The following is a 25,160-nucleotide window of genomic DNA, read 5'->3' as shown; positions in this document are numbered from 1 at the left end:
ACTGGAGTTGCTGGGGCTTTTGTTAACCATCGGGCCTTTCAGAAAAGATTTATACCTTCTCTGCAGCCCCTTCACGCACCAGCAGCAGGGGGCCAGCTCAAAGAGCAAGAGACAATAAACCAAAAGGAACACAAAGTGGAGAGGAAAGAGCAGGAAGCAGATGTTGTGGCTTCCATTAGGAAGGTGCATTGTTTTCCCAGAGATTGCTTTTTGATAAAGCAGGCTGAATTCTGCATTTACTCAACAGCCTCCAGCTCTGAAAACCCTACCTCCTCCCTCAGCTCTGGGATTGCCACTCCAGCCACCTGGCCTTCCTCTAGCCAAGCATTTCCTGCCACTGTTTATCAGTGATTTATGTTTATCACAGATTTATTGTTTTCTAACTATGATATAGTAGGGAAGGGGAGAATGGTAAAAATCCTTTTATAGTTATAATTCTTTATAATTCCTCACTCAGGGAATTGGTCTTAACAAGGAGTCCTGCCACCCTCTCCTGTACCCCCTGCATTGTTTGGATGGGAGCTTACCACATCCAGTCTGGATTCTCCAGTCTCCAATCGGAATGCCCAGGGCTTGGCACACGAGGGCGTAGGCCTGGATGGCTTGACAGAGGAGGGTCCCATTGTCCCTCACACTGCACAGGTCGTACACGCAGCTGTGCACAAAGGCCGTGGGGTCCACCATGGTGCCACACTCCCACAGGGGGCCGTCTGTCTTGTTGAGGAAGCCACAGTAGTCAGAGCCAAAATAGAGGGCTTCGGTGGCGGCGTCACACTGGGTGCAGTTGTCCACGCAGCCCGAGCCGCACTTCCAGTCGATGTGGTACACCCTCCAGCTCTCTCCCAGGTCCAGGACAGACATGGCTGGCCGGCCGTCAGGGCGGAGGAAGTCATCCAGCGGGTTTTTGTTGTAGTTCCCACAGAGCCCACATGTGGAGTTTATGTAGGAGCCTGGCACAGAGATGGAGGCATAGTGCTGGCCGTCAAATGTCACTAAGAGCCCAAAATCTGTCTCCACGGCCGTTGACATGCCACTCTGGTAGATTTTCACTGCCCCCAAGTCTAAGGTGACAGGCAAAGAAGTCACTAGGTCGTTAACCTGCCAACAACAGTAACAGTGAAAGGCAGGTGAGCAGGTGCACAGGCAAGGGTCCAGCTGAGGTTGGGAAGGGAGCAAAGCAACTCAGTGTTCCAGAGAAAATGACCTGAAAATGTCCAGTTTTGCCTCCTATTTAGGCAGAGGCCTGGGGGAAGCCTCAAGAGCAGGGTCTACCATGAGCCGGCTGGCCTGGTGCCCGTAAGCAGAGACGGATGGCACCTGCTGGCGGCACTCTCCACACCATTGGGGACAGGTGGCTGTCTACCCCTCCTGGCTGGCTCTAGGGTTAACTTCAGGTCTTTTCCGGAAAGACAAGTCACCTGCTATTCTAAATCCATTCTTTATGTCTCAACTGAAGTCACATATTTCCCAAGACCCCTTCCCAGTCATTAGCATTCTTCCTTCAAGCTAAAATGTGTACTATAAACTGTTCCCACAATTTAGCTTTGAGGCTGCCCAGGTATCGTCCTCTGATGCTTCACCCTGTCACTTCCTGACATGATATCACTCAACAACAAATCTGAACACCTACTGTGTGTTATGTGCTGAGGAATCAAGGCTAAAATAAGCAATTGTCCCTGCCTTTCATGGAGCACTCAGTCTGCCGAGAAAGAGAGACAGAGACATTTATCGTATACTGTTTTAAATACACATTAATAGACAATGAACAGGGAGAACAGTAAATTAACACTTAATCCAGCCTAGGGGAGTTATATCAGCCTTTTTAGAGGCAATTAAGTCTGATCCAGATCTTTAAAGATAACAGAAGAAGCCAAAGGAAGGATGGGAGCAGGGAATTTCAGGATGAGAGAATAAAGGCAGGTGGTTAGAAAGAGTTGTGCGGGTACAGGGACAGCTATGGGGTGTTACTGCAGAGGGAAGGGGTGGCCAAAGATGAAGCTGGGGACACAAGCAAGGTCCATTCAATCAACAAAAAGTCCTCTCTGTGTGTCAAACACTGTTCTAAGGATTAGCAATGAGCAAAAGAAATGGTGGCAGAGTTTATATTTTCATTGATGACAAACAAAATAAACAAAATATATGTCAGATTAGTGCTATGCAAAAAATACAGCAGGAGTTGTGTCTCATAAGTGCTAGGGTAGAGAGTTCGTAATTTTAAGTAGGGGTCAGGGAAGTCCTTACCAGGGAGGGTGTTTGAGATGAGGGAGCATGCCCTGTAGGTCCATTTTCTGGGATGAGAGTGGCTCATGCAGGGGACAGTGTGGACAAAGCCAGGAGCACATGTGGGTACTCGCAGGACCTCGAGGGGTTGGGAGTGGGGGTGGGGAGATGGGGGCATGAGGGTGGGAGGAGGAGGGCAGAAGTCGGTGTCAGACTGCCAGCAAAGGTGGGACCTCGTCAGTCATTGTGCGCACCTTGGCTTTAACTCTGAAGACAACCAAGCAGCCACGAGAGCAAAAGATCAGCATGACCTGATTTCTCATGGAGAAGAATTGCTCTGGCTTCTGTGCTGAGGGGCTTGGAAGCCATATTCTAAATCAAAACAAAGCACCCATAAAAACAAACAAACAAACCCCCCTAGCAACTTGGATTTCCACTGGGTGGGGACAGCCCTGAAAGGTTTTAAGCAAGGGAAGGACATGGTCAGATTTGCATCTTACAAAGTCCCCTCTGTCCTGCATTAGTGGGGATGTCAAGATTAGACGCAGAGAAGCCAGACAAGCAACTACTTTAAGAGTCTGGGGTCAACAGAGGATGAGGACATAAGCCACATACAGATGTGAAGAGGGAGGGGACGGATGAATTATGGGGTGCCTTCAGCAGGACCTGGTGGTTTTGGCTTTGAGAAATGGAGGAAGAGGTGAGCATGAGTCCTAAATGTGAGGCTCATCTGAGGAGGAGGCTGGATGTACTTCCAATGGAGAGTCCATTTTCTTGTCCCACTGAATATGCCTGGCACGTACAGACATCACATCCGTGGCCAGGATGGAATGGTTGTTCTAGAAAAGTCCCGCTGGGCTTGCCTGTGGTGTGCACGTGCTCTCCAGGCTGCCCTGGGCCCATGCTGGCTTCTGGCACCAACTGATTACTGTCCCCATTGTTGCTGCCTTCTGAGTCATCTAGGAAGTGAGACAATAGGCTGTCCAAGCATTGCCTCCAGGGCTTACCTTGTGCAATGCTCTGTGTCTTGAGATTAGTAAGACTCCATCAGAAAAGAGGACAGGAAAATGGGCTCGAGAAACAGACTGTCATTCAGAGAGCTAGAAGTAGAAAGAAAAACCTAGGAGTTGATTGATTTATCCTTATCTCCTAGGTAGCAGGTTAACCAACAAGGGAAAGAAAAGCCAAATTATGAGGAGATCAGCGAGCAGGAGCACCGGATGACTATTATATGTTGTTTTATGCCGAGATGCAGAAAGTGACATCTTCCCCAAGGTTGGTATAATTGTAAATGCCAAATAGAGTCATTGCTAGGGTTCGCCTCTCCTCTCCTCTCTCTTAAGCTCCTGCTAACCAAGGACTGTCATTTTGTGTTGAAAGCAAAGCCAGGGGTAGGTGGTCTCTGGTGGTCTCTGGGTATTGCAACAACCCTCTGGTTGCAACAACCCTCTGCGCCCCCTCAGACTGACTTTAGACCTGGGTTGATCACAGCACTGGTATTTTACAGTTTATGCCCCTTTTTCCTGGTTAAAGTGCTCATTGCTTCCCCTTTCACTGCACATGTGTCACAGTTAACCCACGTGGGATGGAGTCACCATATCTGTACCCCACATTGCAGAGTGGGAGTTCCAGAGAACTTTACTCCAATGGATGATTTATTTCCTCAGCTCTGGGTTAGCCAAAGGTTGATGAATCCCACCTCTTTGCATTCCCTTCTCTCTGCATTTTAGCTGTTTCTCTTTTGTCAGTGTCTGTCCCAGGACACGGGTAGGCACAAGGTAAGAAGAGAGAAGTAGATTCATGGAAGCACAAATCCTAGAACTAAAAGATTTCAATGGGAATGGCAATGTGGAATGAGAATGTATTAAGTGCCAACTGTGTGCCAGGATTTTGTACTAAATCAATTTCAATTTCATGGCCACCTTAGAAGGTTCTTATCCTTTTCTCCTTTTGCAGACGAGGAAACTGAGATTTAGGATTTGTGAACTTGTACATAAGAGGGCCTGACCTTTACCAGCTGCAAAACCATGTCTGGCCACTGCTCCCTGCTCCCTCCAACCCAGTTCTGAGTGGAGGTAACCAAGTCCAAGCTACAACCCAGAAGCCCTGTCTTCTGGACAGTGTTTCTCATTTTACAGGAGAAGAAAATGAAACTTAAAGAGGCAAATCAACTGGCAGTGGTGACACAGGGGCTGAGCAGATGTGTCCCCTAATTGAGCGCTTCGTCACCACAGATTATTTGGCCTTGGCAATTTTTTCACGGCAGCACCTAAACTATTCAGGTTGGTCTGGCGGAGAAATATGAAAACTGATAAGCATTAGCTAGAAGGAGATGATTCTTACATATAGATTTTAGCCGATTTCTGTGACCCCCATTAACATATACAACTTCCAATCATTGATTTTGTTACTTGGGAATAATGAAAGGGGGAACAAAATATATACAGAGCCCAGTTCCTAACCCCAGCACATGGAGAAAGGCAATCAATAATTAGCAAAAAGAGACTTAAGTGGCCACAGCATGTCTGAGGAAGTCGGCAGCCTCACAGGTATATGGGGCTCCTGCTTGCTTCCCACCCTCTCCCTGCCTGTCCCCACTTCACCCAGGGAGGAGGCTCTGCCAGCCTCCCCAGCAGAGCAGGTGTGTGCAGAGACACTTGGAAGCCATTTGGCAAAAGGAAAAGGAAGCCATTGTTAGCTTGCTGTTGGAGTCACATAACCTTTTCTTCCTGTAACATTTACATTCACATCCACATCTCCCTGTCACCACAGAAAATTGAAGAATCCATGCCCTACGCTTGGACGGTGGAAAAGAGCCGTGCGAAATTAGCAGAGCTGCCGGGCCCGAAAGCAATGACGGTGTCCCTTTCCTTCTGTAAGAAAAAGTCTGACTGTGAGCGCGAAAGAATTTTAATCAAAATGGAAAGTAGGAACGAAGCATGGAGCTTCCTCTTGCAACTGCAGATATCATACACATCATCTCCACAATACAGGCAAGTAGGGAACAGCCAGCGAACATTTTTTCTGGCCTGAAATGTTAGCATCTATCTACGAAGATAAGTATCTTGCTCAACTGCGCACTACACATTTAAAATGGAAAAACTGCAGCCTCCTGTACCCACGCGTCCTGACGTTTGATTGGACACAGAGCTGTCTCTAGAGACGCTAACCAAACAAGAAAACTGGCATTTGCACCACGTTAATGGCTCACTTTTCTAATTATGACACTGAAAAGCCACATAGGTCTGGGAAGGGCAGAGCCAGAAACATGGAATTAGTTCCTCTGTCCTGCCTTTTGTTGGACATGCTGCATCCATTAAAACTACAACACACATTTAAGAGAAGAAAGAAATCCCAGCATTGGCTTCAGTTCTGGTTTGTAATCTCTGTAACGGCCTCCATGCATGGGGATTAAGGATTGCATGGGGTTGCAGCAATCAACCCCTTGTGGCTGTGATTATTACTGCTCAAATAAATACATGGTTGCAACGAGGTCTTCATTAACATTATGAAAATTGGGGCCTCCACAAATTGAGTAATTGCTAATGGCATTTTGCGCTCCCTCTTTTGTCAGTGCCCAGGCTTGAAATCCAGGTGGGCAGGGGCAGGAACCATTTGCATATGCTAAACAGACCTAGAGACCCATGTTCTCTCTTGCCACCAGGAGTGGGCAAGTTCTGTCAGAAGGAGGTATGGGCACAGCTTTCTGCAGACCTTCCCACCCGGCCTCACTACAGTCTCCAAGTCCACTCCAGGAGGCTATTCAGGAGCCTCTGGAGAAACCAATCAATTTGGAGAATGAAGCAAATAGGATGAGGGATGAGGGGTGTTCATGAAAGGCTGTGCTGCAGAGGGGGAGTGTGCTTTGGTTTTGCACCAGCTTGAGGGCATGACCTGTTGCAAGCCAGGTCCATGAGAAACTGCACTTACTCCCTGTCCCAGTTACTGCTGAGCTCGGACATGTGTGCTCACATGTGTGTTCATGCTTGTGTATGTGAGTGTGTGTCTACCAGCCTTTATGAGGGAACCTGGAACATAAGTGTATTTTACAGCAAGTAGACACACTAGGGAGAGAGCTCAGGGGAGCAAGCTCTTGTGCAAAGAAAACCTAGCCTCATAAGGGATTTGACATGACGTTTGCAAAGCCAGAAGTGCAGGGCCTCTCTTTGGTATACATAGCAAACAACAGAGCTCCTAGACCTGGAAAGGTCTGTTCCAGGCTGAAGAATCTCCAGCTTCTCCTCCCCACGGAGGAGAGAGAGGGCCTCACCTTAACTTTTCCATAGCTTCCTTTGGGGATGAGAATCTTGTAGCCATTCACCTCCACCGAGAGCTCCTTCACCCAGGAGACTGCCGAGCCTCCGCGGTGCTCGTTCTTGGCCTCCACACTGAAGAATGGGAGGCTGGAAGTCTGCAAACACTGTCGGGCCAACAGGTAGGCGCAGGAGCCTTGGAAGTGGAAGAGGAAGCCATCAAATGTGTGGTAGTGTGGCTCCCCAAACACCACGCAAGTGCTGGTCTCCACCGGGCTGCAGTAGAAGAATTTGCCTTTGGCTTCACATGACTCATAGGGGCTACACGAGGCGTCTTGGCAGTAGATTTCATTGTTGAAATCCAGACAGCGGCACTTGATGGTGCAGTTCAGATCATCCCAAAACACCTCCCCTCGCCGAAGAAACTGTCCTGGGGAATAATGACAGCAGAGCCAACAATAATGACATTGAGCCATCCGGGGGCTATGTGCTGTACTTGCATTATACCATTTAATTCACACAAGAACCTTATTAGGCAGGTATTGTTGCCCTCATTGGACAAATGGGGAAACTGAGGCTTAAGAGAAGTTGAGCAGTTTGTGGAGGAGCACTGAGCCGCTCAGGGATGAAGGCAGGATCCCAAGCTGAGTCTGTCTGAATCCAATCTACACTCTTGGCATGGTTGTCTCCGTGGCCGGTGAGCACATTCCCATTCAAGGAAAGATACCACCTTAATCCCTGGGAAAGGTTAGAACACAGCAGCCCTAGCCTTCCTTTCAAGATTAAGAGGGGAGGGCCTTCCTGGTGGTGCAAGGGGTTAGATGCAGCCTAAGAAGCTGTTCACAGCCACTGCAGCACGAGTTCGATCCCCAGCCAGGGAGCTGCCCACATGGCACAGCAGACCTCTCCTGGCTCACCTGCTGCTCCCATCAGCAGTGTATTTCAGTCAATCAGTCAATCTGTTCTGTTCCCCACTCTGTCTCTGGTGAATCCTCTCACCCTCCACACCTCTGGCCTGTACCCCAGTACTTGTATACATAAATAAATAAATCTTTAAAAAAAAAAAAAGAATAAGGGGAATTCCAAAACAAAGGTCCCACTTAGCCAGGCCCTTCAGCAAGACCGTTGGTTTATTTGCTGTTGTGTTCATTCATTCACTCATACACTCACTGAACAAATATTTGCCGGGGCCAGTGTGTTCCAGAAAAGATCAACAACATGAACCAGGAGTCAAAAGCACATATTTAAATCCCAGGTCTTGGGGAAGATTCTGGAAAAGGCTGACTTCTTGCCTGCCACGTGCCAAGGCTCATAAATCCTGCAGATGCTGCAGAGGCAGAGCTCGCTTCTACTCAAGTCATCTTTCTCTTGGTCCAGGCCCTAAGTCTTTATCCACTGAATGCAACTTCTTGATACAACCTAAGCCACCAGGAGAAGGAAGAGGGGCATGGCTTTACGGACTGTGCTAATTTTAAGTCTTTACTTCTATTTACTTGGTAGACATCAGTCTTTAAGCCCATTTTCCCTGTACAATGGACTACAGTGGAGGACTTAGGTGCCTTAGTGGTGGCGGGCGTGATGTGGTAACACACACCTGAAGAGGTATGAACCTGTACCTCCAAATGCATACAGAGTTCTAAACCAATGTTACCACGACTTAAAAAAATTTAATAAGTTTTTTAAAAAATAAAATAAAGCCTCAATAAATAATCTCCCCCACCAAAAGCTTTGAAATGTGCCAGTTGTTGATATCAACCTCTATTTAAAATAGAAGCATCTCTAGGCTGCAGGCTGTGATAAAGCCCTGGGTGAGGGGTCAAGGTCAAGAAAACTGGACCATGGTCACAAGTCTGCAATCGACATAGGTCTACTGACTTAAATTTCAGGTGTCTCGGTTTTCTAACCTGAAAATGTGGACAATGTTATTGTCTCATCCCTGCCTCATGAAGAACAGTGAAACTATAAATTTGGCACATAGTGATAGAGGCAGAAGCATTTATAAATTGAGTGTCTGAAAAGGAAAGTATAAAAGACACCACATTAAGAAATGGAAATGATGTTACTCCTTTGAAACTTTATTTTGAAAAGATGTCTCAAGTGTTTATAAACCTGAATACTAGTGAACAGCACAGGGTCTTAAGGACAACCCAAGCAAAAAGCAGGGGTGCTTTGATGATGGTCCAACAGGATCAATTATATCTCACAGGCAACTATTTTTTTTGCATCTGTTAAGACCAGGGCCCCAAATGGAACAATCGATTATTCACATTCCCAGTGAATCACATGCCTCAGCCCTTCAAATGGGCCCCCTCAATCATGAACGTTCTTCAGCACTGGTCCATGGCGGCATATATTCTAATAGCCTCCACTTGGTATAATTTCCACTCTCTGTTTTTTTCAGGCAGACCAATTAAGGAGAGGAAAATGTCTTTGAATAGAGGAGGTTTGGACCAAAAAGGTAGGCTCTCTGAGATCATTTTGTTTGCAAAATGCTGATATAATAAACCAGCTTTATGCAACACTTCCCCTGCTGTCACCTCAGCCAAACCCCAATCTCATTAGATTGATATATGTCCAGTGGCCCATAAAAATGCACAACAGTCTGTATAAAGATATTGAATTTGTCCTGCACATGCAACCCAAACTCATAACTCAGGAGGAAAAGAATGAAGTCAAAGTGAGGACTCTGTACACAGCTGGCGTCTGCCCAACTCCACAGCTCTGCAAGCCAACGTTTTCCATTATCACGGCATTTCATTCCCAGGACTCAGGCAAGAGGCTGTCGCTCGGTACTTAGACTGCACGATCACAGCCACTCAGCTATGTGATGCTCCGACAAAGCAGGGAAGGCTTCGGGTAGGTCCCTAGTCTGGGCCACGAAGAGGAGGGAGATAATGGAGTACTGGCTTGGCATTGTTCACAGACCTTATGTGATGCTGTATTTACACTCTATATTCACACTGTTAAGGGGGGGAGGGCACAATCTCTGAATTCATGGTGAGCTTTGGAGCAAGGTTCTTTCCAATTCAGCTTAATATCAGCTTAACTCCAAAACATTTATTTGCTATTCTGAGCATGGAGGACTTCACAGAGTCCATAGAGGCAAAGATGCTCAGGCAGACCATCTACGCAAATGACCTTTCTTAGTGCAAAGGCTGAGGTTTGATAAGCTTCAGTGCAAGGAAGGGGACAGAAGGTAGGCACATCAAACCAGGAGAATGTGACTTTTCTGTATATTACAAAGAAATTAAAACTGAGTCAGAGAGTTTTCTGAGGCCTCCAGGACTGCTGATATTTTGTAGGTCACTAGTTTGTGCTTTCTATCTGCAAGAGATCCCCTGAAAACTCATCCCAACCCAAAACTTCTTAGTAATCTGGAAACATTTTCCCCAAGATCCTCCTCTGAGCTTTCACAGCACCTTGCACTCATGTTTATCATAATATGCCTGACACTGCATCATCACTGCTTCTGTGGCATCTTTTTTACCATAATGGTGTTATAAGAGACTAGAAATCCTTCATCTCAGCACCTAACAGAATGGCAAACACATCGTTGGGGCTTTCAAAGCGCATTTGGAAAGATGTAATGACTTGATAACTGGATAATTGGATGGCTGAATGGTTGTATGTATGTATGTATGTATATATGTATATATGTAAGTATGTGTGGATAGTGGGTAAGTAAGTAAATGAATGGGTGAGTGGGTAGCAGGTTGTGTGCATAGGCAAATGGATGATGGATGGGTTAGGGTTGGGTTTAGGTAGATGATTGGATGACTGGATGGATGGATAGGTGGATGGGTGGATGGATGGATGGATGGATGGATGGATGGATGGATGGATGGATGGATAGTAGGTGGGTAGGTGAATGGATAGGTGAATGGGTAGAAGACTGGTAAATAGATGAGTGGATAGGTAGATGGACAGACAAATGTATGAATGATTTCATCTGTAAAGGAAACCCACAGAGACCTAAATTGCAGTAGCTATCATCTCCATTCTTGGAAGCAGACATACTATTTCTTAAATACTTTTAGACACATAAGAAGCAGGAGTCTATGAACTAGGATGTTTCTGTGAGAGTCTTGGGCCGTTTTGTACATCCCAAAGGGTTCAGATAGTTCAAAAAAGGCTTTGAACTTCAGATGCCAATGTAAAGGAAACCCACCCAAACCTAAAGCCAGCTTTGATTCTCTGCAAATTCCTACATGTTTTGCTGTGGGAGGATTTTAGGAGATGCTACCTAAAGACTGGGTCACATTTTTTCTTCTTTCTAGTCATACTAGGAAGTACTGATTTACTCTAGTGGAGACTTGGCAACGGTGCAAGTTCGCCCACTCCTGTGGATCTACGAAGTGCAGATGGCAGAGCAGGAGTAAAGAGAAAAAGAAAATTTAAAGGGGGGGGCAATGGCAATAACAACAACAAAAATAATGTTAAGCAGGAGGGCTCCCTTCTGTCCCTCTGGCTGAGAAATCACTCAAGATTCCTGTCCACTTTGGAGTCGCTCCGAACAGGGAGTTGTGTTCACACCCCAGGCAAGGACTTTGAAAACCACAGTGTAGCAAATGCAGGGTTTCAGCTCCCAGTGTGATGAATGTGCATGCTAAAATTACCTTGATCTCTCTTACCCAGCTGAGAGATGTCAAAAGAGTAAGGCATCGGGAATGAGTCCGCCCCCATAGCTTAAAAGCCTGCCTGTCAATCTAAACTAAACAAACCCCGCTTTGCCTTAGAGAAGAGGAAAAGTCTTTACCTCTGGAGGTGCAGCCATTGGCTGGGTCAATTTCCTTCCCGTCAACTTTAAAAGCCCAGCGGCCTGGAACGTTGACATTTGTGGTCTCTTGGATATTCACGATATCAGGGGTTCTTGACCCCGGGAGGCTGAAGAAATTGGTGAGGTTTCCACCATTAAATCCTGCCTAGAGCACAAAGGGAATACAGACTTCTGAGCACACACACCAGCCCACTGGTTAATCTGCCCCATTACCTTATTTTCAGAAGCCAGCCCATCCGGCATCAAGAGACCCCCTTTTCTCAGAGTCCTTGGGGTCACCCACCATTCCAGGTGGGGAAGGCCTGCCTAGTTCATGCTACCCTTCGGTCAGCAAATAAGAGACAGGCGAGACCAGCCTCTCGATCCTCCTGCAAGATCACACAAGCCCATCTAGGGAAGACCTGTCGGCAGGACTCCCTCCAGATGCTGAGCCACTAGGCAGAGTTTGATGCTTCAGAAACTTGCAGGGGAGGAGATGCAGAACACCTACCTGCGCCATCACTCCCCCTAGTCCGGTCAGGGGATCACCACCGCTTGCCGTCCCAGTGGTCCAGTTGATCTCGTAATAATTGAACAGCGTGAAGGTATAGGAGCCGTCAGACACCAGGACGGCCTGGAAGGTGTTCACCTACAAGACGGCAAGGGCTGGTCTCACGGGTCACACACCCCACCAGAAGCCTCTTTGCTCTGCACCCTCCCACCTCCAAAAGGCTCAGAGCTGCTGCAACTCCAGGCTCCTGTCACGCTCTGCCTCCTCTCTGAGTTTTGTTCTCGCCTCCAGCGGGAAAAGGAAGACATGTGGGGTTGTGCATCTAAAAGAGAAATTGCCTGAGAATAACCTAGCGTCTGACTCAGCGGCCTTCTTACATCTGACTTGCACCAACAGAAAATTCAGAGGCCAGGCTGAGCATGTCCTCACCCGCGGCCACCTATAGATGGCAGCATGAGAATAAACTATCCGAGACAGCGAGCCCGGAAAAGGGCTGCAGGCACCTGTTTCCTGAGCAGGTTGGGTGGGGCTTGGATTTGAGGAGAGAACAAATGCTAGTTAGAGTGGCTGAAGTGCTGGTGTAAACTGTGTTCTTGCTTGCTGGAAAAAACCTCCAATCTTGGTGCGATGTCTCCCTCTTTTTTAAATGGAAGTTAGAAAATGATTTTTTTTAAAAGCACTTTGTGGGGAGAAATTGCTCCTCTGAGCATTGATACATCACTTTATATCTGCAAAATTCTCAAATCTCATCTGTACCTCAGACCAATGCCAAGAAGGGTGATTTGGAGGCCCATTTTCATCTTTTATACCGAAGGAAACCGAGGGCTGAAGGGAAATGAAATTGTTAGAAATTTTGCAATGACCCAGCAGTAGAAAACAAGACTCAGGCCAGAACCCCGAGTCTATATCTAAGTGCACTGTCATCACACACTCTTAATATTATACTTTTTTAGAAGGAGATGCTGTATAAATTCAAACAAGCCTTGCAAAGTTTCCAGAAATAAGTTGTAGCCAACTCTATACTATTTTCCTCTGTTAATCGGCACATGTTTTCAGGAAACAAATAAGTTGCTTTGACCTTTTCATTTAAACCTAGCCTTTTCCTGGCTGCCTGATACCATCCTGGTTAGCATTCTCTGCGACGCAAAGGAAGACACAAATCCTTATCCTGTGTAATCAAACTGGGGTAGAGGATCTTGGAAGCCCCAAATCTCCCATCTCGGTCCCAGGGAGAGAGACAAGGTACAAGGAAAGAAAAGCCCTTTTTGTAAACGAGACTTTCTTCTCCAGCTCAGTGCTTGCCACAGCCGATGGCGGTTTTGATAGAGTTAACCAGGTAGATGATTTCATTCATTTGCCCCTCTCAACAAGAGGGGAAAGTGGGACACAGAGATGAGAGAGCAGCCAGCTTAAGATTTCTATAAGCTCTCTATCGGGTCCAGTTCAAGGGACAGGCATCCACTCAAGGTCACACAAGGACTAAAGCTAAATCCTCCCTCAGATCAGGAAGTTCCTTTGGGAAGTGAGTTCCTTTATCAAAATGAAGCTGGAAATATTTTGGTCCTAGCAGACTTGAGAACAACCCATTTCTCATCCCAGAAGTCACCTCAAAACCATCCTAACGACACTTCAGAGGCTAACTTCCCTCAAATCCTCTCAACCCTTTCTCACCCAATCCCACTCACCCCCCAACCCCCACCACATCTCTTTAGCGTTAGTTTTCACATGCATCCAGATCTTCTTTGCAAAACCCGTTTATACGTCTGAGGACTTCTGGTGCAACCTAGAAGGCAGCTGAACAAATAGTTAGAATTCCATTGGAAAATTGTTCCGCCTCCTTTTGTTGTTCCAACCCCTTTTCTTGCCACTCAGGTAAGTTACTTAGGCTCTCTGAGCCCCTTCCTTCACCTTCACAGTAGAAAGAGAGTGCTTATTCTGGAACATTCTTGTGATGGCTAAGTAATACAAAAATAGCCCATCACAGTACTGGGCTCACAGTAAGCCTTCAGTAAAGATAAGATCCTTGCTTGAAATAAACATATGCCCTTCCCCTCCTCTATTGGGCTTTCATGAAATCTCTGCTTGTAAAGGGGCTCTCAAATCCAGCATCAAGTTGGTCTGATGATATGTGTTCCTATAAAGGAGAGGAGACCTGGGACAAAGTTTGGAAAATTGGGATAAATGGATGCATTAACAGCACTGGATGATTGTATCATCTTTTTCTCCAAGGAGCTCAAAGCACTTCGATGTTACCTCGTCCATCTCATAGAAAGAGTTCTCAGCTTGTCTAGAAATGTGCTCCAAAATACAAACCAGAAAGTGTCTAAATTATCTTGCCACTTTTATTGCCAAGGGAAGTTTTTTTGAAAAAAAAAATGGTGGACAGCATTTGATGGGTATTTCTTCTCTTCCCCCTGCCCCACCAATGACACTAAAATTTATTGATCGCTGGCATCCTGCATTCTAACACTGCAAGGTATGAGCCTTAAAGGACATAAAACATCACCCATGGAGTCGTTAGCAATCCATAACATGACAGAGGGAAATGTATGCTTCTTTTGAGCTTATTTCTAGCCAACGCAGCCACTGTTTAAACTTGTGCCTTTCTGTTCTCTAAAACCTCTTAGCGATAAAGTGTGCCTTGATGCCTCAGTTTGCTGGTTCTGAACCACTGTGCACTCACTTCGAGGAGGCAGTGAATTGCCAGCCTAGTGCTTTCCATCTCTGTCTCTAACTCAGTAGTTTCTGTTCCACCATGAAACAACCAACGCATGGCCAAAGAAATTGGAAAACAGATGGAATTGAGAATAATACTAAAAAAAGCAGTGGGCAGATTTTTTTAGTGCTTTTGCTAACTGGAAATTAGACAGCTGAAGACAAGCCTGTTATCCCAAAAGCCTCCACTGCCAGCATCACCCAAACAAGCCACAGGCTTTGGTGAAAACTGTATTCTGTCCCTTTATGTGGAAAGTTCATTATCTCTACCATAATGCTAGTGATAATCTTTCTGATTTGACTTTTATTTGACTGCACATTTGGGATTTCAGAGCAGATGTTGAAACTTTACTCAGGATACGCTTTAACTGCCCACTCCAATTAACATCACATATGAATAATTCTAGCTCCAATCATAATAAAAAAGGGTGGGGCATAACATGATAAAATGAGTTAGGTCATTTGTGCCCCAAACTGGCACACCTATTTTACTCTTTCTACCAAGTTTTGTGGAAAAAAAGAGGGGAAAAAAGGGAAATTAGCTGATGGAGAGAGGCATTTATGCCTCTGGCTAGAAAAAAAAAAGCACTTTGGGCTCCTGTGGGTCCCTACTCACATGGCCTGGATGATGCCTATGTGTCTCCATCACTGTCTTGCAGAACAGGAATGCTACTAATCCTAGAAAATCATGAGGGGTCATTTTTAGAAATTCATAATGATTAGTGACAGGGAAGACACGGCTTCTGAAATACTCCCACTGACGGAACTGGCTAGCTATGCTGGCTCCCTCTGTTTCTGGGAAAACGGGTGACAAGACTCCCTAGTTTCACTCAAGGAAAAGGACGATCATCAGCTCTAACAATTAGACTCCTTCACAGAAATTAAGATGGACAAGAATTAGATGTCAGGCTATGAAATGGAAATGCAAAAATGTGGATTATTACAGGTGTGGTGCTGCTCCCTCCATAAAATGTGACATCCTCCCACGTCACAATGAAAACCCAAGTGGCAGAGAAGGTTGCCATGTCTTTGAAGTACTTCCTGATGTCCTTGGTGGCTCTTTTCAAGATGACAGGGTCCATGGTCTCTCTGTAGTAGATCTCGCCTCGAATGCCATTGTGCACATCTGCCCAGAAAGGGGCAATGAAGGCCCGTCCATCTGTCAGGGGAAAGGACTCCGGCGTGAACTGACTCACAAGCACGTTGAAGGAAACAACGCCGTTGTTGTTGACCTGCAAAAATACGAGGTTTTGCACAGGGCATTGGAGGATACAACAGCTTCAGAGGCTCATTTGCCCAGTCATCTGAATGGAGACAACTTTTAAACTACTGAATTGGAACCCCCTACACAAGCTTCCATTGCTCAGCTAGGAGGTTCGTTGATTTCCAGACAAACTCATTGGTTTTCTTTCACTTTCAATTTGTAGTCAGCTTCATTTTTTTATTAATAATCAGTCTCATTTTCATGTTCTCTATCTCTAGTTATACTTATCAAATGCTACTGTGTGTGCATGCGTGCATCCGTGTGTGTGTGTGTGTGTGTGTGTGTGTGTTGGGCCAGGCAGCAGGTAATGGAAGCAATAAAGATAGAGTCACCAATGCAAAATAGATGGAAAAAAAAAAAACAGGAAACATGAAGGCCAAAAGTTAAATTAAAAAAATTGAGGAGTTCTACATTAGACCTTGATTCTATTGCAATCATATATCAAATCATATTTCAGTCAATAATGATCTGAACCTATGACTCTGTCTCAATAGTCTACACGATTTGGCTGGGTGGGTAGTAGGCTGTACCATCTAGATTTCTGCAATTACGCTCTATGATGTTTACAAACCATGAAATCACCTAGCTAAGCATTTCTCAGACCATAGCCCCATCTTGAGCAAACACAATTATATATGACAAGAGGAGATCAGAAAAAGATAAATCAAATAGTCCATCCACAAACTCAGATCTCAGAGGGAACACTGTCCTTCTATGGGTGAGACATTTAGAGGGCTTCCACTGAGGTCACAACCGCTCCATACCTAGAACAAGCGCAAGGTTGCAACCTACAAATGCTTAATTCCATGATAACACTTCTTTGTATAATTGCTACATAAAAATGTAGATACGTATACTTTATGTCGTAAATGTACATCACTATCTTATGGCGAATTCTTCATGACTTATAAATAGCTTAGTAAACTTAATAAATGACTAAGCCTTACTGCAAATCACCAGCTAATATGCACACACAATTGATTCAGGACCTATAAACAATTCAGCCTCTGCTTGTGTCTGCAACTCCATATGTTGGTAGATAACTGATTTAACCCTGTGACTTGTGTGGCTTCAAGAGCAGAAATGCCTCTGATGGGAATACCTGTAATTCCTGGATACAGAAAACCTAGAAACATTTTCCTGTAAGTACCAATCGTTTGCCATGTTTACATTATTCAGTAATATTATGGACATTAACAGACCCAGAGGCAGATTACCAGTACAGGGCCAAGGGTTTGTCAACTTGTCTTGAAAGCACAGGTATGAGGTTTGAAAAGGAAGCTGGAGGACATTACACATCTATGGTCTGGAGTGACCATGAACAACCTAGAGGCTTGAAAAAGATGGCATTACTCAAAATGCTGGAAACTAGGGAACAATCTGTGCTCAAATAAATCTTCCCCAAATTAAGGACCTTTTTGCAAGGGCCATAATTATTCAGATGCATGTCATACAGGATAATGGAGGAGAAAGAGGAACTTAACTAAACACATTTGTTCTAGAGGTCTGGGAGACTAAAGTTTCCAGATGGAAGTTCTCTACCACTCACTCATCTCTAAAAGCAGATCAACACATTCTGGAACTTATAATCAGCTGTTATAGACGAAGGAGGCTCTGCTGAGAGTAGCTTATAAAAGTCACTTCAGGATGCCAGAGTGATGTGCTTACTATGGAATAATGGGTGTGATTAAAACACACAGACTGTGGGGGAAGCCTGAGAAGTCTCAGGTGCATTTTGATTAAATCCTATAGTTTTGATCAGTGGTTCTCAAACTTTTATGGGCATCAGGAGCTCCTGGAGGCTTTGTTAAAATAAAGGTTACTGGACTCCCCTCACAGAGTTTCCCATTCAGTAGGTTTGGTGTGGGGCCTGAGAAGTGACAGTTCTAACAAGTCACCAGGTGAAGCCAATGCCACAGGCTCAGGGACCACTGCTTCAGCAATGGAAGAGGGAATTAGTTCCTAATGGGAGCCAGCCCTAAGCCATCGAGCAAAGCTGGAAAAGATGGAGGTTCCAGATGTAGAGACAGCCAGAGACGGACACGCTTGGAGTTTCATTTCTTTCTCCAGCATGGGACCCAGAAGAGGACGGAATGGGGTTTGATCTACATATGCCTCGCCCAGCTTTTTAAGGCAAAGATAAAGACAGGTTCAGTGGCTCTGAAACTTTTTCTCAATATGCAACAGTCTCATCAAATGGTCAGAAAAAAATCTTGACAACACAGATACCCAGGAAAGCTCTGATTATGGGCGAGAGTTTGTACTTTTTTTTTAAAGATTTATTTGTGCATATAAGAACTGGGGTACACGCCAGAGGTGTGGGGGGTGAGAGGATTCACCAGAGACAGAGTGGGGAACAGAACAGGCAGATTGACTGAAATACACTGCTGAGGGGAGCAGCAGGTGAGTCAGAAGGAGAGGTCTGCTACGCCATGTGGGTCACCTCCCTGGCTGGGGATCGAACTCGGTGCTGCAGTGGCTGCGAACAGCATCACAGTGCTGTGCCTTAACCCCTTGCGCCACCAGGAAGACCCCAAGAGTTTGTGCTTTAAAGTACCATTTCTTGCGGGTTTGACAACGGGACCCCATGGCACATCTCAGATCCAGTGAGGGTGGCCAATTCTGAAATCAACTTTTAGACACTAATTGATGACACCTCAGCTCTACTTCAACTCTGCTCCAAATTGGTGGGAAACCCACGAAGAGCCGATGTCTAAACTTTTCACACCCCCTAAAAGGAAAGAAAAAATGATATTGCTCCTATTGTGGTTCACTGTATCTTTCTATCTTGTCGAGTAGCAGAAATAATGTTCATGGCATTGGGGCCTCTGCTTCACTTCTGTGTTTAATCACCCACAGAAGCAATTTATTGCCCTGTGTACTCCTCTCCTATGAACATTAGCCATTAAATATACCTTTGACTTTCTTAATCATAAAACCTATCAGCTCATGAAATCTCAGAACTTGTCATTTTGGCTGCTAGTAAATCCTCCATTCTCAGAGCCCTGGAAAAAGGTGTTTAAAAGATTTTCCTTAATGACAATCAAAGGTGGGGGCCACAGGGCAACAGCTGAGAGGCTTCTCCACTTACATAGACGGTGCGGTAAGGAATGCCAAAGAAGAAAACAGGGATGGCCAACTTAATCTCCGATGAGCTTCCATCGTCTACTTTAGGGGTTTTGGTGTCATTCTGCCAAAATGGATACATGAGCTCCTTGGGCTGAGCTGTCAAGAGAGATGACAGTTAGATAGACAGCAGAACCCGCTTCCCTTTGGCAAGCTACCTCCCTCCCACCCACTCACGCCAGCTTCTTTTCATGAGTCTCACAGGCTAAATGCAAGTCAGACTGCCTTTGCGCTTATCCCAAACGGCACCGGACACAGCGCCTTATCATCTCCCTGTGGAAATGGGAGAGATGCCATTTTTCCTGAGGAGAACGCACTTCATGCTTCATTTCTGAGTTTTATTTTGGTGAGAGCAATTGAATAAGCAGTTTTTTATCCAAACTCTTGCGAGGGTTCAAACTGACTAGAAGGCTGTGAAATAACCTCTGTCTGGAGCTCTCAGCACAGGGAGAGGTGGCCTCTGTCCTGGCGTGACTTAGGATAGGCCTGATCCTTGATGGGAAGGCAAGATACAGAGACATGGCTATGAAAAGCTTTCTAGCCAAGAATTCTGTCATGTCTTTTCCTGAAAGGAGTGGCCTCCCTCCTGCTTCACAATAGAAGAGACCAGATCCCAGAAGGGAATAAACAATAGTTGGAACTGGGACAAAAGTAGGAGGAGAAGGCCTGTGGTGACTGGCCAGTGAGTGACCTTTTCTGAGCTCCGGCTCTACAAAAGCCTGTCTAACCAGCTCGTTTACCTAAAGTGGACATGGCGCTTAGACCCTTGAGGACACTTTGGAGAGGAGGTTTGGGGCTCTTACTCGTCCTCCCAGCACAAACACACTCCGTTCCCTCCCTGTCACGGTGTCACCACCTTTCCTGGCAGCCGGCTTGTTTCTCAGCAGTTCCCTATCCAAACTCTTGCAAGGGCTAATCTAGTTTAGCAAGAACTATTAGACAATTTCCTCAGGTTGATGAGGGTCAGAGGCATCTCTGACGTCACCTACACTGGGGGGTGTCACTTTTCTCTGCCTCTATTGCTTCCTCGCTGGAATGAAAGTAGAACAATAGAACATCATCTTGTCTTCTTTCTAAATTGACTGGCAGTTCTCAGGGGCCCTGGCAAGTCCTTTTTCGGGCTTCTGGCCTCTGTTGCTGAGATACCTGCTTGCCAGTGTCTTAACACTCCTTTCCACATCAGCCAGTTCCTTGGGAAAGCCTGCTGGGTGCTGATGGAGCTGATAGACTGGTGAGCGATGGGCCAGGGGCAGTCGTGTGCCTCTGGGAGGCTTTAGTGAGCAGACAACAGCTCATGGGAGAGAGAATAGAAAGAGGCCAGAGAGCAACACAGCCGAGCCTGGTCAATGCCAGCTTCTCTCTTTCTGAGGCAGGACAAGCAGAGCTCTGTCTGGACAGAGAATACTCTGCTTCTAAGGGCTATCATCAGAGGGAGGCAGGGAAAACTAGTCTGTTCATTAGTGTGTAAGTGTTGTTCCCCAAGTCCCAGGAGTCTCTGGAAGCCAACCAAAGCTGAACCTTCTGGAAGTGAGTAGTTACTTTCATCACAGAAGTCCCTGCTGAGGTGCTTCACTTAATGCCACAATCAGTAGGCAAAAAGGGTTCTCAAACATTTGTATTTACACAGAAGTGACAAATTCCAAATTCCTAGAAGGTAGGGATTTTTAAAACATCTCTTGATGATCCCTAGCATTGTGTGATACACAGGCCTTTAATATTTTAAGGGTGATGAACTTTCTCAAGTTAATAATAATACATCAAATCATGTCATGGATTTATCCTTCAGGAGTGATGCCCAAGTGTGAATAAGGGCTCAAATTCACACTGAATTGTAATCATTTTCATTGAAAGATTAATTGGTATTTTGGGCAGCAGTGGCCAATCTGCCTATGAAATGGGAAATCCATACCCCTCAGAGAAGAGACAGAAAACTGGGCACATGGAGTCTTAACTCGTCTCTCTGCTTCAAAGGGGAGGCACATTTGTAAGTGTCTTCTCTTTATGTGTGATATTAACTAATTCATGATTTTGAACAGGAACAATTAAAATTTTGGACAGCTAAAATTTTTCAATTTTGAGAAGACACTCGAACAATAAAGGTATCTGATTTTATAAATACTTAGTACTTTTGAGTGAAAAAAGGGTGCTTAATAAGGAGTAGCTTTAAACTACATTAATTTCCAACTTAGATACCATCACTATAATAAAAATGTAACTTGCAAACAGAGTGGCCTAGCAATAGCATCGGAATTAATAAAAGAAAAAAATTGCCCGGGACGTGCTGTCTTTAGGCTGTGGGCTTCACAGTAGCTGTTATGGTGTTCTTAGGACTTTCCCAGAACAGAGGGAGGGGGCTGGAGTCCGAGGGACTCACTCTACGGAGAGCTTTCTCATAACACTTTGTATGCTACAACTATTTAAATTTACCCAAGTTAGGGCTACACATGTCTTATAGATTTACCCATTTAGATTTGTAATAATGTGCCAGCTGAAATAGACAAACAAAACAAAGGAAGAAGCTTTAGTATTTTATCCATAAAAGCTTCATATCTATGTAGATGTTCCTATGTTTCTTGTGTAAAATCCAACAATAGCAGAAAGATGTTTATGTGGCCCCTACCTACCTTGGACAATGCTACACAGAGAAAAGAAGGAATTACCGAGGGGAATGGTTTTCTTATTTCACTTGCAGTTTTAGCTTTTTGGCCATTATAAAAGGCTGCTACATAAGTGTCACTGTGACTTTTCTGATTTGGGCTAAAACAAGTGCATTTGCTAAAGTCTGTGCTGTAACTTAAATGCCTTAATGGGAATCATTTATCAGTCATGGGGAGGGGTACACACACCTATTCTATATCCTTTTCATAAAAATAATTTTCATTATCTGAAAGACTGCATCAACCTGGGGCAACCTGATAAACACAAATGTGTTCGAAGTTAAATAAGGAAAAGTAGGAATGTAAGTGACTATCATTCAAAGTTAATGCAGTTTGCCCTTGACAACAGAATTTAATTTACATTTTTCTTGTTGTATCTGTAGACACATGTACACCTGCCCTGACAATTAAGGTTCCAACAAAAGTGTCTCTTTATAAATTCAAGAGCATGCTAATCAAGAGCTTTCTGGAATTCTGTAGTACTCACCTTGGTGCCGTACAAGTGCGAAGATGAAAGAGACCCAAATTCTAAGTAATGATGAATAATTCATCCTGGAATTTTAAAAAGAAAAAGAAAAAAGATCCCCAGCTTGCCAGAGTAAATAGAACACCAGGTGTGTTTGGTGGCAAATCCCAAGACACATCACAACCATCACAGAACAAATTCACATAACAACATCAACAGTTCCGAGTCAGGTTGAAATTCCCTGAATGCCAGCAGGTCCTCCGAAGTTCAACATTTCATGAACAAATTAGACTCCCCCATGAGAAGCCAGTTTGGAAGTGTAATGAGATCATTCAAATTGTCAGGAAATTATATAGCAGCAGTGACCGTGGCAATGAGCAAGGGAAAGGCATCCATCTGTGCCAACGAGAGCACTGAGAAATGGGAGTCCCCTCTAGAAATACGTGTGTCCTGTTGTCTCTCAAGCCCACTTGTCATCCTCTGTGAGACTCGCTTCTCCTAATTTTCACAACAGCTTTCAATCAGGATCAAATAAAAGCACTAATGCCCACCATGTTTTTATAGGCAGGAGGATTTGGTGTTCGCCATCACCTTTATAGGATGGAGCCAATGATTCTTTGGAAGTACTGGCCAGATTCACGGATAATATAAGACAATGCACTGACTGTCCACAGAGAAATGAATGATAGATATTGGTCATAAAAAACAACCACATTAGGGTAGCTCCCTGGAATAACAATAAAAGTGGAATCCAGTGCACAGCAAATGATTAGTCCCAGCAAATCAATTAAACAAAGAACATCACAAAAGTGAATTCAGCTTTCATTTAAGTTACCATTAGTTGAACTTGTGGCTTTAGGGATTGTTAAGAGTTTGTGTGGTCTGTGCTGCTCCAGTCACTGAAACACACACACACACACACACACACACACAGGTACAAGTTCTACGTTCTACATAAGAACCAAGTAGAGGGGTAGACCATCAAGTCTGCTAATAGTATTCTTAAAAACCCTCCTCTTCTTACAGACGCTATCAAACTCATCTGCCAAACTTCCATGAAAAATCAGTGAATTTACCCAGGGAAGATTTTATTGTAAATTTCCAGTTGTCGACCATACACATTGAAATCTCAAGTATATCAGCAATATTGGTCACTTCTGCTGAAAAGGACACTAAAACTTAAGCAGAAATCACACACATGTTTTAGAGGGAATGCCGAGCAAGTTTAAGCCTTGAGTCCTTAGGGAAACAGTTCAGAGAGCAATAAGGAGGATTCATTTAAATATTTGCATTTATGAAAAATGTCACTAACCTGTTCTGTAGAGACTGGAGGAACTGAGTCAAAAATATTAAGCCAGATCTTGGTAAACCAGGAAAAACTTAGGTGCAACAAGAATTCATGTCGGTTCTCCCTCACTTGCTGCCAATTATTTCTGATTCCTGAAATGATGTCTGAATCCCCTACTCGTAAAACCAAAAATTCAGTTAGTCCTGCGCTAGAGTCAGATAAGTGTTGAGTTGCAATCAAGTTTTTTTCTATTGATTAAGGAAAAGTAAATCTAAAGATCAGTTTCAGGATTGCGTAGAGAGGTTCTTTTCCTGAAAAACTAGACCTTTTTCTCCCCCCTTAAAAAAAAAGTAGATTCAGATGGAAATGTCAGGCACTCGGAGCTGAAATCCTGGTCCTCGCTGATCAGAATCACTTTGCACTGAAAAACACAAAAGAAACCCCCCCTTCTACCTTTGTACCCAAAAAAAGGCCACTGTATAATGTTACAGAATTAACATCCACCAGCATGGGATTAAAACTCCAAACAAAGCTGCTGCCTCCAACATTTAAATGAAGTTGGTTTTCTACTCAAGTCTTTTTTTGTTTCTCTAGTTTTGAACCGTTGCCACAGACAGATTCTATCCTGTTTTTTCACAGGTATGCATGAAGTATTTAAAGAAACGTTCTCAAACTTTTGTAGGTTTTAGCCCTTCCCTTTTCTCAGGCCGAGGCGCTTTCCAGCAACACTGAAGTGGGTGACCAATGGCAGGCCTGATCCCAGGATCCCACACAAGGGGAAGCCCAGTGCCCTGGGGCCCTTTGCTGATCTTTAGAGAGGGTCCTGAGGGGGTAGGGGAGACAGACTGCCCTGCCTGACATTTGCAGTGAGTACATAATTTGAAAGTTTGTGTAAACAAGGTACAAACGTGTTAGGTTTGATGAAGAATGAGAAAAATTGGGGTGAAGAATAAACAAAAGTCTACTATTCAAAATATTTAAAGTGAAATTTGTTCGAGAGAGATCATCTGAATGTAGCAGGAAAAACTCTGTCAATCAGTGAGATTTTAAATATTACTCCAAGTTTTTCTCTGATCAGACATTTAAATGCCAATGTACAAACAAACAGAATTCCAGTTATGAGCAAGCCATCCAAAAGTGAACAAGGATGTTTGGGGAACTAATTTCTTAGTCTAAGTGATTCAACATTTCCCCAGTACTTGCCTGTGCTAATTCAGTAGGTTTTTCATAGTAAGCTTATATTCAGCAGTATTACTGCTCCTCCACATATATTTACTTATGAATGTCAAATGAGTATTTTCCTCCAAAAGGTACATATTTTGGGGATGCCTATTTAAAATAAAATTAGGGCCTCCCCGGTGGCGCAGCGGTTGAGCACTGGGTTGTGAAGCTGCCCGCAACCTCTGCAGCGCTGGTTGGATCCCTGGCCACCGGGTGAGGGTCCCACATGGCGCGCAGACCTCTCCTGCCACCCGCTGCTCCCCTCAGCAGTGTACTTCATCAGTCTGCCTGCTCTGCTCTCCCCACTCTGGCTCTGGTAGATTCTCTCACCATCTCGCGCTTCTGACTGTACCCAGTGCTTGCATAAATAAATAAATAAATAAATAAATCTTTTTTAAAAAAGTAAATTAAATTAAACTCAAATCTAAGACTCACCTAGAAAAGCTTTCTTCTTGCCCAAGTTTTATTAAGATTTTAGTCAACCTATATGTCTTGAAGCACAAATAGTTGGCTTGATTTAAAAAACTGCTTGAGGCATAATAATGGCTTTGCTCTTTTTTCTTCGTGCACTCAAGATTTTTTCTGTCTCAGCTCTTTGACCCATATTAAATGCTTCATCCTTCTGAGGCAGGGCTGCTGCTGGTGGGGGTAGGGGGCAAGTAAATGCCATCTGGACATAATCA

The 25,160-nt window shown here is 44.6% G+C and overlaps 1 protein-coding gene across 1 annotated transcript in view; it reads right to left on the bottom strand.

Moving 5' to 3' along the window:
* TECTA (tectorin alpha) overlaps positions 1-23,481 on the bottom strand; it is a 71,683-nt gene extending 48,202 nt beyond the window's left edge. The window contains exons 1-8 of the mRNA XM_054693153.1: positions 23,281-23,481; positions 21,990-22,054; positions 18,811-18,944; positions 15,400-15,687; positions 11,741-11,878; positions 11,230-11,395; positions 6,491-6,903; positions 528-1,098 (exon numbers count right to left, since the gene is read on the bottom strand). Coding sequence (XP_054549128.1) covers positions 528-1,098; positions 6,491-6,903; positions 11,230-11,395; positions 11,741-11,878; positions 15,400-15,687; positions 18,811-18,944; positions 21,990-22,053 — 1,774 coding nt within the window. The 5' untranslated portion in view covers position 22,054; positions 23,281-23,481. The remainder of the gene's footprint in view (positions 1-527; positions 1,099-6,490; positions 6,904-11,229; positions 11,396-11,740; positions 11,879-15,399; positions 15,688-18,810; positions 18,945-21,989; positions 22,055-23,280) is intronic.
* Positions 23,482-25,160: the final 1,679 nt, after the last annotated feature.

The sequence above is a fragment of the Talpa occidentalis genome, unplaced genomic scaffold, assembly GCF_014898055.3.
Source record: "Talpa occidentalis isolate TD23 unplaced genomic scaffold, MPIMG_talOcc4v2.1 talOcc4.12, whole genome shotgun sequence".
In the NCBI taxonomy this organism is placed as follows: Eukaryota; Metazoa; Chordata; class Mammalia; order Eulipotyphla; family Talpidae; genus Talpa; species Talpa occidentalis.
The sequence above is the reverse complement of the archived record's forward strand: the minus strand, read 5'-3'. Positions and strand labels throughout refer to the sequence as shown.